The sequence below is a fragment of the Glycine max genome, chromosome 4 (genome assembly GCF_000004515.6).
Source record: "Glycine max cultivar Williams 82 chromosome 4, Glycine_max_v4.0, whole genome shotgun sequence".
NCBI lineage: Eukaryota > Viridiplantae > Streptophyta > Magnoliopsida > Fabales > Fabaceae > Glycine > Glycine max.
This window is the reverse complement of record NC_016091.4, coordinates 15,868,503-15,883,412: the sequence shown is the minus strand read 5'-3', so window position 1 is coordinate 15,883,412 and position 14,910 is coordinate 15,868,503. Positions and strand designations below refer to the sequence as shown.

Sequence of the window (14,910 nt, the reverse complement as noted above, 5' to 3'; positions counted from 1 at the left end):
TAAGTTGTTGCTTCATCCAGAGACTTTGAGCACAACATCTTCAAGCTTGTCCTTGAGCTTCAAGCTTTGGCCTTTATGTTGTTCACCATGTTTCTCATGTTGCTCTCCCTATCTCTAACATATTTTCATAAATTTTACATGCTACCCTATATTTTCACACCTAACAAACTCATTTTTAAAGTCAAATCTTTAACAAAACCAGTCCATGCAACCATAGCAGCCAATTTATTTTCGTGACAATTTAGTCCAAAAAGAAAAATTCCTTAAACTTGTTTTGTTCATAACTTTTATTAGAAAGCTTCAATTTATGTGAAATTTAAGGCTAACCCTAAGTTTTGACACCCAAGGAACTCATTTTTTACCTTAAAATTTCAAAATAAATAACAACATATCTACAGTTTCAGTCAGGGTAGTAGCTACGAATTTTGAACATCAAAACAACATTCAATGAAACTTAGCTTCCAAAGACAACAAGATTAGGGTTCAAGAATTGGAAAGACCCCCCTTGCCTTGATGAAGCTACACGAAACTACTTAGATGAACAAGGAACTCAGATCCTTAAAATCTCAAGCTTCTAAGAATGAAAATGAAAATTTGGAACCATGAATGAGAAGCTTACACGAATTTGGTAAGGAAAATAACAAGAGAAAGAAGATAAGGAGTCCCTTATCAAAGCTTTGATGGAAGAAACCTCAATAGCACTTGTATAAAGCTCAAAAAATGACAAAGAATGACTTCCTCTCCCTCTTGGTGAACTCGTGCAAATGAGGAAGGAAATGGGTTCCAAATTGGTTTTTAACAAAATATAAAGATGAGGTTTAAGGTTGGTCCAAAGGAAACTTGGTTAGGTTAAAGTTGACAAGCTTAATTGACAACATGAATGACTCATGACCAGCCATGTTTAATGTGCCAAGCCATGCCATTTAAGGTTATTGTTGCTTTTGAAATTTTAACCAAAAGTGGCTAAAGTAGGTTTTAAACAAAAATGAAAATTTTGCTTTTACTAAAATTGGTATATCCTATCCTAATTCTCGAGATAGACGTATTAAAATTCCTTGGATTACGTGTAATCAAAGTGAACCTTATACAACATTCACTCTCACAAAGCTAATTGTCACTCAATGTATAGTGTAATTCTTTCACAGATGAAATTTTAGCTCATACAGTTTTTATTTCTCAGTTAAGCTATGTTAAACAAAACACATACACCTATTTATATAAAGGCTTAGAATTATACGCTCAACAAATTAAATTCATACATTCACTAAGTAAATTTATATAGTGTGAACTTACATTGTCTAGTCTTTCATGATATAACTTCACATAGTGTAGGAAATAAATTAAGATGTTACAAATAATAATAATAATAATAATAATAATAATAATAATAATAATAATATTTTTTTATATGATAAAAAGTTATGTATTTCATTCTATGTATAGCACAAAATTCAAGGCTTAGAATTATACACTTAACAAATTAAATTCATACATTCATAAAGTAAATTTACATAATATGAACTTACATTATTAATCTTTCACGGTATAACTTTACACAGTATAGGAAATAAATAAATTAAGATTCAGGATGTTACAAACATAATAATAATAATAACAATACTTTTTTACAGGATAAAAATTTATTCATTTCATTCTATTCACCTTGGTATCTGAATTTTTATATATTTTGGCAAGAAAATTAAACATGTTAATTATTAATTAAATAAATCTCTCTTATTTTCTTAATCATAGTTATATAATTTTTTATTTATGTCACCAAAATTACTAATTAGTTAATTTAATTAAAATCCAAAATATTAATACTTTAAACATGTTCATTTTCTTATGTAAATAAATTAATGTTAATATTTCTTATTAATATTATTATTGTTTCCCCCTTGTACACATGGGATGGGACATAGCTGAAGTGCTGAACGGAAAAAAAAAAACAGAAAACTAATCACACCCACGTCACTGAAACGACAATGCGTTTAAGCTTTGGAAATGCAGAAGAATAAGAAGATGCGACTCTGCTACTTCTTCTACCTCTACCGTGTTACTGTTAGGGCTTACTGAGTTGCAAGATTCACTTCAAATTATGCGTTTCGCTGATCGGTTCCTCATCACATCAAACGACGTCGCAGATCATCGCAATTCCTTGATTATTTCCTTTTGTTGATACGCGGAATCGCGCACACGGTACCACTTGAATTTTGTATGGATTTCGGTTTTTAGGGTTTGGGAGGGGGATAACTATAGGGTTTGATAATTTATGAAAAAGGGGTTTTGAGTGTGATCTTGGACCCAATAGGTCGTTGAGTCATTTTGATTTTTTTTGGGGGTGAAGATCTGTGAAATCAGGAATGTTGTTTTTGTGTGAATGCTGTTAATTTGGGGATTGTGATGCTAGATTTGTGTTTCACAGGTGCTGGTGTGTGCACTGAGGTAGAAAGAAGAAGATTGAATTGTAAACAGCATGGTGAGTGTTGTTTTGTTGTTCTAACGTCGATTCACTTGATTTGGTGATGTTGGTGACCCTCTATGCTTATTTACCTCTTTGGGGAACCAATTTTTTTTTTCTTAAATAGAATTACCTTCTTGGAGCTTTCAAGCCTGCATGTAATGTCTTGATCACGTTTAATGATGGGAAGAACCGGAAGCAGGTAAGCAACCACTTTTACTTTTTGCTTTTATAATTTTTATTGTGGGAAGTAGTGGTGTGCGTCACATTGTCGCAGTTGGATTTTGTAATAATGCTGCATAAGGAAGAGGCTGATGCTAGTGAAAGTTCAGAGTGGTGGGAGGGGAATTGTGATCTTTAAATAGCTTGGCTTTTGGTCACATCATTGTAGTGACTTGTATTGTTATATAAGTTCGCTTTGGTTGATATCCTTTCTTGTGGATTTATAGGTTCCGTTTAAAAAAGAAAATGGTCAAATGGTCACAGTCCCACTTTTCCAAAGTCAAGAAAACATTGGTGGGAAGGTATTTTATTTGTTGATGTTCATAATATTGTACAGTTGAGTTTAAGTTAAACACATAATGTTTTCAAATAACTTCTGATAAATTGTCAACCACTTAACCTTACTTATGTATCTGCTTCCATGTTTAGATTACAATAGAACCAATGCAAGGGAAGAAGATTGATCACAATGGTGTAAAAGTTGAGCTCCTTGGACAGATAGGTTTGTACATGACTAATCTTTCTGACTTTTTATTGTGTTGTGTCTCGCAAGTCTCAATGGAGGAAAACAAAAGGATGAGGTAGAATGAATTGTTGCTTAAAATCTTTTTTGTTGATATTATACTATGTGATGAAACTGATTATGATAGAAAAATTCTATTGTACTTTGTAGAATTTTTGGTTCACTTGCTTATAGGAATTTACCTTGTCAATTATTATTCAAACTTTAAAGTCTATGATTCTTCATTTCCCCTGAAAAGAATATTTTCATTATGTATTATTTTGGTCCTTTTGTGTCACATGTATTAAATTTTGTTCAATAAAGATTAGAACAATTAGGCATGCTACATTGTTACATTTGCATTACATGTAAGATAGATGTGTGATTTTCTCTATGTAATTGACCTTTATACCTTTATGGAATCTGAAATTAGTTAAAAAATCAATCCAGCATTGATGATGCATGCTACTCGGAAATTTTTATTCCTTATCTTTTTAAAATTGTTACCTTGGGTAAATATTCCAACTTCAGTGTCTATCTTGTCAACGGAATTAAATGCCACAGCAAATTGTATGGGATTGCACATTTATTTGTAACAATTATCTCTTAATTAGGATAATTAGCTGTAATTGTATATATGACAGTTTAGCTATTTATTGGGCTGAAAATCAGGTTGACAGATTGTAATTAAAGTGTATTTATATGAGAAATCTCCATGAGGAGCAACAGTTTTTGGCCTAACCTTTTCTGAGTTTAACATGGTATCAGCCTAGGTTTCGATCCAAGACCCTAGTCTGCACTTCTTTCCTTGTTCTTTCAGCCTCGTCCAAGTTTCAGTTCTCTCCAAGTCCTTGTTTTTTTCTGTTTCTTGATCATTTCTTTCCCAATCCAGATTACCATCCCTTGTTCCATGTCTATCGAAAAGTATGATGTTCTCTTGGTTCGCCTTAATGGCAAAAACTACTCAGCTTGGGCATTCCAATTCCAGATCTTTGTCACAGGAAAAGACTTATGGGGTCATGTTGACGGCAGCTCTCCCGTCCCTGACAAAGACACAACTAAGGTTGAACACGCCAAATGGACAGTCAAAAATGCTCAAGTCATGGCCTGGATCCTAGGCTCTGTCGATCCCAACATTGTCCTGAATCTTCGGCCTTACAAGACAGCAACCACAATGTGAAATTACTTGAAGAAAGTCTACAGTCACAACAATGAAGCTCGAAGGTTCCAGCTTGAACACGACATCGCTACCTTTAGACAGGATAGTCTCTCCATCTCTGATTTTTACTCTCAATTCATGAATCTTTGGGCTGAATACATTGATATAGTTTATGCGGACTTGCCTTCTGAAGGCCTCAGTTCAGTCCAAACAGTTCATGAAACTACTAAACGCGATCAATTTCTTATGAAATTGAGATCTGATTTTGAAGGTATTCGGTCCAACCTCATGCATAGAAATCCTGTACCATCACTGGATGCATGTTTTAATGCTCTGTTGCGTGAAGAACAACGCCTCCTTACACAGTCCATCATTGAAGATCACAAATCCGCTATTGTTCCAGAGACATATGTGGCCCGAGGAAAACCAAAAAGCCATGACATGCGTACTGTTCAATGTTTCTGTTGTAAGCAATTTGGACATTATGCTTCTAACTGTCCGAACAAATTCTGCAACTACTGCAAAAAGGATGGGCATATTATTAAAGAATGCCCCATAAGGCCACCCAAGCGAAATGTCACAGCTTTTACAGCCTCAGTTGATTCATCTGTTCCTAATAATTCAGCCAATCCAACACCTGTTCAGCAACAAGCTCCTGATCCTGCTCCAACTATGACCCCTGAAATGGTTCAACAAATGATCATTTCAGCATTCTCTGCTCTAGGATTCTCAGGTAAATCCTCTTCCCCTTGGTATTTTGATTTGGGGGCTTCCAACCACATGACCAACAATGCTCAATTTCTTACTAATATCAAAAAATATCTTGGAGACCTCAAGATACACACCGCTGATGGAAATCCTTTGCCTATCACAACCACTGGTGATATTTCTCCATCTCTAACCAATGTTTTTGTTTCTCCTGGTCTCACTAGTAATCTCATTTCAGTTGGTCAATTAGTTGACAATGATTGTCAAGTACAATTCTCACAGTCTGGTTGTCTTGTGCAGGATCAACACTCAGGGAAGATAATCGCGAAGGGGCCTAAAGTTGGACGCCTTTTCCCAATCCATTTCTCATTGCCTTCTAGTCTTTCTTTGCCTTTAGTTTCTTGTAATTCTGCTATTGTTGATTACCAAGTGTGGCATAAGCGTCTTGGACATCCAAACACAAATGTACTTCATGAATTGCTCAAATCTAATTATCTTGGAAATAAACACAATTCATCTCTTAATGCTGTTCACTTTGATTGTATTCCTTGTAAACTTGGTAAAAGTAAAATTCTGCCTTTTCCAACACATCAGTCTAATGTAACACAACCTTTTGAAATCATCCACAGTGATGTTTGGGTCTATTTTCTGCAATCAAAAGATGAAGTCTTTTCCACTTTCAAATTTTTCCATGCTTTTGTTCAGACCCAATTTTCGTCAAAAATAAAAATATTTTGCTCTGATAATGGGGGAGAATACATGTCACACTCATTTCAGGACTTCTTGCAATCCAATGGCATTGTATCCCAAAGGTCATGCCCCTCAACTCCACAACAAAATGGGGTAGCGGAAAGAAAAAATTGCCATTTGCTTGATGTTGTCTGTACCCTTTTGCTGGAGTCTCATGTGCCATCACGTTTTTGGTGTGAAACCCTTTCCACTGCAGTTCATCTTATCAACCGATTGCCATCTCCATCAATAGGTAATGAATCCCCTTTCAATCGGTTATATGGTCATCCACCCAATTACTCCAATCTTCGTATCTTTGGTTGTGTGTTATGTCCATCTTCCTCCAAGAGAACACACCAAGCTCACTACACAATTTGTTGAATGTGCCTTTCTTGGATATTCTCCTCATCAAAAGGGCTTTCTATGTTATGATCCTACCATCCGTAGGATTTGAGTATCTAGAAATGTCATTTTCCAAGAAAATGTATACTTTTTTGCATCAAATCCTGACCTTACCTCTCCTCCAATTTCTGTTTTGCCATTGTTTTCTAACTCTCATGCAGGAGAACCATCTCCTAAACCTCTCTTGACCTACAGCAGACGTAGCACTGCAAACCAAAATCAACAGACAGAACCTCAAGGGCCCCCTCAAGATAATTCCTTGGCTGCTGATCCAGTAGAAGAACCAGAACCAGCTCCTCCAAGACGCAGCTCACGCATTATTAAGCCCCCAGACAGGTATATCCATTCCATGACAGCCTCATTATCCTCTATTCCTATCCCCTTCCTCTTATAGCCAGGCCATGAAGAATGCTTGTTGGCAGAAAGCTATTGAAACTGAACTTCTAGCATTGGAAGAAAATCAAACATGGGATATAGTCCCGTGTCCCACATCTGTTAAGCCTTTAAGTAGCAAGTTTGTGTTCTCTATAAAGCTGCGTTCGGATGGATCCATAGATCGTTACAAAGCTCGTTTAGTTGTGCTTGGAAATAAGCAACAATATGGACTGGACTATGATGAGACTTTTGCACCGGTCGCCAAGATGACAACTGTGCGCACTATTCTTGCTCTTGCTGCCTCACAATCTTGGCCACTACATCAAATGGATGTCAAAAACGCATTCCTTCACGGTGACCTTAAGGAGGAAGTTTACATCAAGCTTCCTAATGGTATGCCTACCCCTTCACCTAATAATATTTGCAAACTGAAACGCTCTTTATATGGATTAAAACAGGCACCAAGAGTATGGTTTGAAAAGTTTCGCTCGACACTACTTGTTTTTGAATTCACTCAAAGTCAGTATGATCCCTCTCTTTTCCTACAAAGGACTCCTAAAGGCATCATGGTGCTTCTTGTTTATGTGGATGACATTGTGGTCACTGGTTCAGATCAAGATGCTGTTTCTAGAAAAAAAAATCAGTTGCATTCAACCTTTCAGATGAAAGACTTAGGCCATCTCACTTATTTCTTGGGTTTAGAGGTGCATTATCATCACCAAGGCATTTCTCTATGTCAACACAAGTATATTCAAAACTTGGTCCAACTAGCTGGACTCCCAAATGCCACCCCTGTTGACACTCCCATGGAAGTTAATGTTAAATATCGGAGAGATGAAGGTGAACTTCTTGATGATCCCACTCACTATCGCAAGCTCGTGGGAAGTCTCATCTATCTAACTATCACTCGCCCAGATATTTCTTTTGCTGTCCACACCGTGAGTAAGTTCATGCAATCTCCGAGGCATTTGCATCTTTCAGCAGTAAAACGGATCATTAGATACCTCCTTGGCACCCCAAAGCATGGTCTGTTTTTTCCTGCTGATTCCTCCGTACAACTCCAAGCATACAGTGATGCTGATTGGGCTGGTTGTCCAGACACAAGAAAATCTACTACTGGCTGATGTATGTTCCTAGGGAATGCTCCTATTTCATGGAAATGTAAGAAACAAGATTCAGTCTCAAATTCCTCCACTGAAGCAGAATATCGCGCGATGTCTGCCACTTGTTTCGAAATAATATGGCTGCGTGGTCTCCTCACAGAGCTTGGATTCTCTCAAGCACAACCAACTCCGCTGCATGCTGACAACACTAGTGCCATACAGATTGCAGCAAATCCAGTTTACCATGAACGGACTAAACATATTGAGGTTGACTGTCACTCTATTCGCGATGCCTATGATCGAAGAGTCATCAGTCTACCACACATCTCAACTTCCATTCAAATAGCTGACATTTTCACTAAAACATTGACTCGTCAGCGACACAATTTTCTACTTAGCAAATTGATGCTGGTCGATTTCTGGGCATCAATTTGAGGGGGGATGTCAACGGAATTAAATGTCACAGCAAATTGTATGGGATTGCACATTTATTTGTAACAATTATCTCTTAATTAGGATAATTAGCTGTAATTGTATATATGGCAGTTTAGCTATTTATTGGGCTGAAAATCAGGTTGACAGATTGTAATTAAAGTGTATTTATATGAGAAATCTCCATGAGGAGCAGCTGTTTTTGGCCTAACCTTTTCTGAGTTTAACATATCTGTTATCCAATTATTATAAATTATAAATGATTGTCAGCTGGATTGTCCCTTTTGTGCTTAATGCCTTTGACTTGTGATTGTGATGAAGCATAAAATGATATACATCTTAGGGAAACATCATTGAATTATTAGTAGAGACTTTAAGTTCTAAAGCTGTACAGCACAAAGATGGATTTTCCTAATTTAAGATTTCCATTTCAGTTTTGTCAAAATAGTTTATAGAAAATGTTTTCTTTGGATTTGTACCCACCCTTTTTTCTCTAGAGCATCTGCACCTGAAACTGATATGATCTTCCTGTCATTGATAATCTTATTTCAAATTTGAGCAGTTTAAGATTAATTTTACAATGATGTAACTGTTCAATGTTTATCGGGTAATGACCAGCAAAGAAATAAATTTTCCATTCATCACTTGCTGTAAACAAACACGGTTGTTTTTTCATTATTGTTTTGGGAATAATTTTTTTTGTGACTGTTATCTTTTTTCTACTTCATTGCTGACAAAGTTCATTTTAAATTTTGTTTCATTGTGCAGAGATGTATTTTGACAGAGGAAATTTTTATGACTTTACTTCCCTTGGTAATTGAGTGTTCTGCCACTTTCATCCTTGAATTAGTGTGGTAACTCTTGTGATGCTTAGTTATATATTTTCATTATACTGTCTTTTACAGTACGAGAACTAGACGTTCCTGGAGAAATCTATGAGAGGAAAACATATGCATTTGAATTTTCTACTGTTGAAATGCCATATGAGACATATAATGGGGTGAATGTGAGGCTTAGGTAAGATATCTTGAAGATCCATGGATTTGTCTGTTAAAATTTTTATGCATATGCTTTTTGTCTATTGCCTTTCTTGAATATTTGCTTTGCTAATAAGAGTATGGGGAGCTTGAAAATGATATTTTCTGATGCTTTTATGCATTTTCAATTTCCAGGTATGTATTGAAAGTAACCATTAACCGTGGCTATGCTGGGAGCATAGTAGAATACCAGGATTTTGTGGTATGTTCTCTATCAGTAAATGGGATTTATGATTTCTTGTCTGAGTAGTTATCAAATTTAATGTTATTATCAAATCAAATACATTTCATGGGTAATATTGTGTTGGATGTAGTTGTAAACATGGTTATCAAACTCGTGAGTTAACTTGCAAACTCGGATGCGTTTATGAGTCTAGTTCCCTTCTGCAAGGTGACTCAGCTGTAGACTCATTTTTGAGGTAGACTGGTGCGAACTCGGTCAGACTCGCAAGTCCACTACCGAGTTGGCGAGTCCAGTTGAAGCCCCAATTAATGAACGACACCAGGGTAGGTCATTTTTGGTCGCCTCTGTTTTAAAAGACCCAGTCAGGGTTCCTTTTTTTCTCATTTCTTGCTTCTGTTTTCTTCTTTCTCTGCAATTCTTCCTTCCTTCTCCTCTGCTTGATTGCCGCTGGGTGGGGGTGGATTGTTGAAGCCTCATTCTCCACTCTTGCATGCATGCGATTCTGAGTTTGGGGTTTCTAGTTTGTACATTTCAAACCTTCCCATTCTGTTGAAGGGAAGGCTCTGTTCCTTTCTTAGTTGCTGATGATTATGTTGCCTCTCCCCTACCCCAAATTCATACTGTTCTATTTGACCCCTTGTATGCACGTGATTATGTTTTCTGTACCTTCACTACCCCAACCCCAAATTCATATTGTTATACATAAATATTTCTAATTATTGCTGGGTCTTTTATTGGTTAATTTTGTTTTCATGTTTTTAATGTTAGTATCCCAATTTATAATATCTCCGGAAGTGGGACTGGATCAAATTGTATGAACTTATTACTTGTTTTATTTGGTGTAGTTTGAACTTATCTATTTTGCTTTATTATGGTGTTGAAACATTGAATTGATATGTCATTTAGAGGTATTTTATTATTATCTTATATGAAGTACATTCTTACGAGTTTACGAGTCGGGTCTATGAGTCGAGTTTACGAAACTCTCACAAGTCTATGTAGACTCTCGAGTTTGATAACCTTAATTGTAAAATAGATACATGAGTACACTATTCCCCCACCTCAAAAGAAAAAAAGTTTGTATATGTTCAAAATATAGAAGTTCTTGTTATCCTTTTTCATTAACTTCTATGTATTTTTTTCTTCATCCATCAGGTTCGAAACTATTCTCCACCTCCACAAATTAACAATAGCATCAAGGTGAGCACAATGACATGGTAATTGAATTTTAAATTTTTAATGCTGTCTAGCACATATTCATTGCTATTGTACATACTACGATAGTAATTCATATCCATGTTCACAATTTTCCGTCAATTCAAAACAATAATGACTCGGGAGCAATGATAAAGTGAAGTTATGTCATCAACCTCAACCATTTCCTTTCAATTACCCATTGTTAAAGTATCTGCAGGTTCATGTAGTTATTGTAATACGTCGGTTAGTTGATGGCGTTAGCTAGTTAGCTAGTTAGTTAGTTGCAGGTCAGTTAGCGGGATACTCAGTTAGTTAGTCAAGTGTCTGGTGATGTATATAAATAGAAAGAGGGGTTCAAAGGGAGTCATTCATTGTGTGGGAATCTGTAAAGGAATTGGGAAAGACTTGGAGCTTTCGAAAGTCCAGGAGTGTTCATTTTATTGTCTTTGCCTTGTTCTTGATTCTGAATGTGAAACCACATTGGAGCCAGGATTGGGAATTAGGGTTCTTAATGAAATTTATTCCTTGTGTGCTTAATATGAACCAGTTTCTATCATATTGCCTCGGGCTATACCTCAACTTTGTTATTGGCTACTTTTATTTCTTAATTATGTTGCATAATATTATACCTTGTACAGATGGAAGTTGGAATTGAAGATTGTTTACACATCGAATTTGAATACAACAAAAGCAAGTAAGCTGAATTTTGATCGACCATTTCATTGGAATTCTGTCTACTTTTAATCTTTTATCAGGTTGTTTATCTTAATTATGTACCAATTTATCTCCTACTAAGTTTCTGTTCATAGCTTGAAGTGTGAAATATATATATATATATATATATATATATATATATATATATTGCATTATCTTGTTCAGTCTTCTTGGCCTATGAATTTGTTCTTCCATCTTGCATAATGTCTATTGATTATAACAAAAATCCTAGATAATTGAGCTGTTTTTTGCACCATAGATATTTTTGTCAAAAAATAGCACTTTATCTAGGAAGCACAAATACGACATGGACAACATGGTAACAAGCATACAGCAAAATTTTCAAATTATAGGACACATGACTATAATATAATGTTTAAAATAAATTTAAACTAGACATTTTAATCAGAAGATTGAATTTAAAATTAAATAAATTTCATAAGTTATTATAAACATAATAAAATACTAAAGTTTATGTAATTATTCTAGTATTCCAATTTATGTTGGTGTAAAACTGTAAAAGTTTGAAAAATTATAGGAAAAAAATTATTAAAATGCAGGTTAGAGTATTTGTGCACTGTTCAACAAGCCTATAAAATGACATGGCTACTATTTAGAAATGTATCTGCTTCTTAGTACTGTATAGAGCTTTTGTGCATTGCTTTTGAAGAGAACATTTTTCTCATCTAATTTATACGTTATTAAGGTATAAGACTTGTAAATACTTATTCGGATTTACAACTTTTCAGGTATCATCTCAAAGATGTCATCATTGGTAAGATATACTTTTTACTTGTCAGAATCAAGATAAAAAACATGGATCTTGAGATTAGGCGTCGGGAATCCACGGGATCAGGGACCAACACCCATGTTGAGACAGAAACGTTGGCTAAATTTGAGTTGATGGATGGTGCTCCTGTTAGAGGTAGGTTAGCCTTGAAATTGGATTACACCTTTTGTACTTTCTATTTAAATATTAAATAAATATTAATTTTGATAAGTGACAACATAAAAGTAGTTTAGATTTTTAAGCAGTAATGTTTCATGTTTATACATATTCATAAACCTTTTTGTATTCACTCTTCTACCAGAAAGGTGAAAATGTATTTTACTGGTCTTGTATTCATAACATAACATCTTATGTTTGCTATTAACAAAACAAATTAAGGTAATAAATTTCTGCCACATAGATTTTTTAAAGTAAATATAAAGATAAATTACATTCCTCCTGATATATTGGTAAACTTCCTCTTTATTTTTAAAAATTAAAAATTATTAATTATTGATATTTGGAAAAGATATGAATGTTTTAGCTGAAGTTTCAAAATCAATGGTAGGGGATGTTTAAAACTTTATTTCTATATTCTGAACTTCTGAAGTTAATAATAAAGCTTTTAAAGTGGCTTTAGGAGACTTGGTTGTAGTTGCATCGCTATTAAGAGGCTAGTATGTGTTAAAATGGGTAAAATGTAACACATTTCATTTCTCTATGGAGGATATGTAATTTAAGCCTGTCTCAATGGAAGAGTATATTAAAATATAAAAAACTGTCAAACTTTACATAAACTGGTCTCATGCCTAGCTAAAAGAAGGTTGTCTTTAAGTAATTCATAGACAACAACAATTTTTGTCAAATCTTTCATGCCAAATGTAAGTATTGGCATTACTCTAAGCCCTAAAATAATATATTTGTAAAAATGTTTATTGTTTTTGTACTTCAATGTATAGACAATGATTGAACATCGAAGACCTTCAAATAAATGAGAAAACAGAATAGCAATAAGAAAATAGAAAAGGAATGCATATGTTTTGCTTACTTTCTAGGCAGAAGCTTTCTACAACAGATGTTGATTTGACCTAAATGAAATACATTTCACCTATATGATGTGTGATTGTTTTTACAGGTGAATCGATTCCAATCAGACTGTTCCTCGGTCCTTATGAGCTGACCCCAACACATCGTAACATTAATAACAAATTTAGTGTGAAGTACTTTTTAAATCTTGTGTTGGTTGATGAAGAGGACAGACGATATTTCAAGCAGCAGGAAATCACAATGTATAGGCTGCAAGAAGAAACTTCATGATTACTTATCATTCGGGGAGTGAGTATTAGGTTTGGTAACAAATAAAAAAGATTGTGATGGACATTCTTAAAATGGCTTAGTGTTCTAGCTTGCTTTCATCACTTTCGGTCATGTACATCGACAGATCTCTCATTCATGTCTAGACAGTTCTGTAATTTTTAAACACACCATTGAAGGAAACATCTTAAGAAATGTGTTGGATCAATGATACCCATGAGAAAGTGTGTGACTGAATGTGTATACTTGAGAGTGTGATATCCTTTTTCAATTCTTTTGAACGGACAAAATCTGGTGCAGAACTCTGATTTTTTGTCTTCGCATTGGCATCTTCTGTTGTGTTACATTCATAGTAATAATCATAACATTGCATTGTCGCAATCGATACACCATACAAGCCTATTTTTTCAAATGAAGGCCAAGATTAGGAAGACATTTCCCCCCCTTTTGTTAATAGGTAGTGAAAGATTTACAGATAAGCAATAATTAAAGGGAGACTTAGCACGATGATTAGAGTTACTATTGTGTGACTAGGGGGCTACAGTTTCAAGTTGAGGAACTTGTCTTTTAAGAGAAGATTGGTTGATTATTGTTTATTAACTAATGCTTTGACAAGATAAACGTGAGAAAAACTATAAACGTCAAAATGTCATGATGTAAAAAGACCTAATACAAAATGTATGCTTTTGCAAGAAGCAGAAACTCATTCATACTTGGTGTGGTGGCTCATAATTAGTTGCGGGATGAATATGTTTAGGATAATATCTCTTTATTACCAGTATTGACAATTTGGCCGAAATGGATTCTATGCACTCATGAATTTGGACCGTACGATGATATATGCTTTAAATGTATATTTTAAGTTGAATTTACCAAAATAATATATGAATAGTTTGATTTTCATGGGATGGTTCTAATTAGTCAAACTGCATGAATGCGTGCTTTCGGCTTTCCCTTATTGTAGAGAATCTAGATCCAAATTTGGCACCTTTTCTCTTTGCGCGGCATAAGCTTCCTACATGTTACCCCACTTGGTTGAGGTTATAAGTTGTAGCAAGTAGAAACTCGATTTATAAAAACTTTTTATATATTATTTAATGAAATGTTGCTTAAGTCTTTGGATAATACGTTTTTTAATGTTTTACTTTTTATGTATTTAATTGAGTAAATAATTGCTTTAGTCTATGAAATTGAAAGTGTTGTCATATTAATTCTTGAAACTAAAAAATATTAAATAATTTCTTAAATTTAATTACTCAATGCGATTTTAGTCTCTTAACATTTGTTAATATTATAACCGAAGTCATGTTTTTTTCTTTTAGATTAATGTGATTGTCTATTTGCATTTTCAGATGATTCGTTTTTAATTTTCTTTGATTTAGGGGACTAAATAGAAATTGAAACATACTGCAGCTTATAAGAATATAATTTTAGCATAAGGTACTGCCTAGCTAGATGACCGAGTTCAGTTGTCATTCATAGTAACAACTTCAACTGTATCATTTTTTAGGGTTTATTTGGTAAGGTGAAAAGAAAACAAGGAGAGAAGTTTAAAATTTAAATAGAAGGCAGGAGGGAGGAAAAGTTGATGTTTTATTTATA

The 14,910-nt window shown here is 34.5% G+C and overlaps 1 protein-coding gene across 1 annotated transcript; it reads left to right on the top strand.

Moving 5' to 3' along the window:
- Positions 1–1,914: 1,914 nt before the first annotated feature.
- LOC100813795 (vacuolar protein sorting-associated protein 26A) lies at positions 1,915–13,516 on the top strand. The gene is made up of 12 exons (XM_003522822.5): positions 1,915–2,199; positions 2,426–2,479; positions 2,589–2,663; positions 2,911–2,985; positions 3,113–3,185; positions 8,862–8,906; positions 8,999–9,110; positions 9,266–9,332; positions 10,470–10,514; positions 11,150–11,205; positions 11,975–12,150; positions 13,130–13,516. The coding sequence occupies exons 2-12, from the start codon at positions 2,477–2,479 to the stop codon at positions 13,309–13,311; spliced, it is 909 nt and encodes a 302-aa protein (XP_003522870.1). The 5' UTR covers positions 1,915–2,199; positions 2,426–2,476; the 3' UTR covers positions 13,312–13,516.
- The last annotated feature ends 1,394 nt before the right edge of the window (positions 13,517–14,910 follow it).